At 31.3% G+C, this 1,093-nt stretch overlaps 1 protein-coding gene across 1 annotated transcript in view; it reads right to left on the bottom strand.

The window, feature by feature from the left end:
• CDK14 (cyclin dependent kinase 14) overlaps positions 1-1,093 on the bottom strand; it is a 504,392-nt gene that overhangs the window by 343,482 nt on the left and 159,817 nt on the right. The window contains exon 5 of the mRNA XM_019666203.1: positions 290-384. Coding sequence (XP_019521748.1) covers positions 290-384 — 95 coding nt within the window. The remainder of the gene's footprint in view (positions 1-289; positions 385-1,093) is intronic.

Below are 1,093 nucleotides of genomic sequence, written 5' to 3'. Positions count from 1 at the left end.
TGATAACCATCATGCTGTTTAATCCTATTTATAAAACTAAAAATAACAGTGTATCCTAGTAATAAATAGGTTATAAATAGATAATATATCTGATGGAAATTCATTCAACTTGACATTTTTCTGGATTTTTCTTTTAAGATACACATCATTCAAAATTATAAGTACTCATAAATTATATGTACTCAGATAAAATACTCAATTCAGTATGGCAATCTATAAATGAAATTCTATGATAATACTGTAAGATTTTTATTCATATTTACAAAATCTGAATTCTTGTTTTACTCACCACATATTCAAACACAAGTGTCAGCGTCTCCTTGGTGTGGATAATGTCATGAAGCAACACTATGTTAGCATGTTTTAGTCCTTTTAACAGAGAAGCTGTAAAATAAAGTGGACAAAGAGATAATTTATCATGGGTAACAATCAACTGATATGTTGTTTCATTACCATTTTGGCACATTGTCAGATGAAATATATCTATTTTCCCATTTTCCAGGCCAATAACAACTCAGAAGCAAGGGCGGAGGAACAAGGTTTTCATTTAGATGAAGCTCTGCCCAATTATTTCACCTGTTACTTTTTATTAATCTCCAGTTTGATTCCATTATGGTCAGAGAGCACATCTGGTACAATTTCAACGCTTTTAAATTTGTTAAGGTTTGTTTTATCACCCAGGATACAGTTTATCTTGGTATACATGCCATATCTACACAATATATATTTTGCTGGTGTTGAGTGGTGAGTTCTACAAATGTCAATTAGATCCTGTTGGTTGGTGGTGTTGTTGAGTTCTTCTAAATACTTGCTAATTTTCTGAAGAGTGGTTCTACCAATTATTAAAAGAGTGATTTTGACATCCCCCACTGTAACTGGAGATTTGTCAATCTATTATTTGAATTCTGTTTTTGCTTTGTATATTTTGAAGCTCTGCTATTTGTTGTAGATACATTTAGAATTGTTTTCTTTGTGAATTGACCCATTTATCAACATACAGTGTCTCTCCTTATCCCTGGAAATTTTCTTTGCACTGAAGTCTGTTTTGTCTGATATTAATATAGCTACTCCATCTTGCTTTTTGGTTTTAAAA

The sequence above is a fragment of the Hipposideros armiger genome, unplaced genomic scaffold, assembly GCF_001890085.2.
Source record: "Hipposideros armiger isolate ML-2016 unplaced genomic scaffold, ASM189008v1 scaffold_465, whole genome shotgun sequence".
Lineage (NCBI taxonomy): Eukaryota > Metazoa > Chordata > Mammalia > Chiroptera > Hipposideridae > Hipposideros > Hipposideros armiger.
Note: the sequence above shows the minus strand (reverse complement) of the source record. Positions and strands in the feature narration are given on the sequence as shown.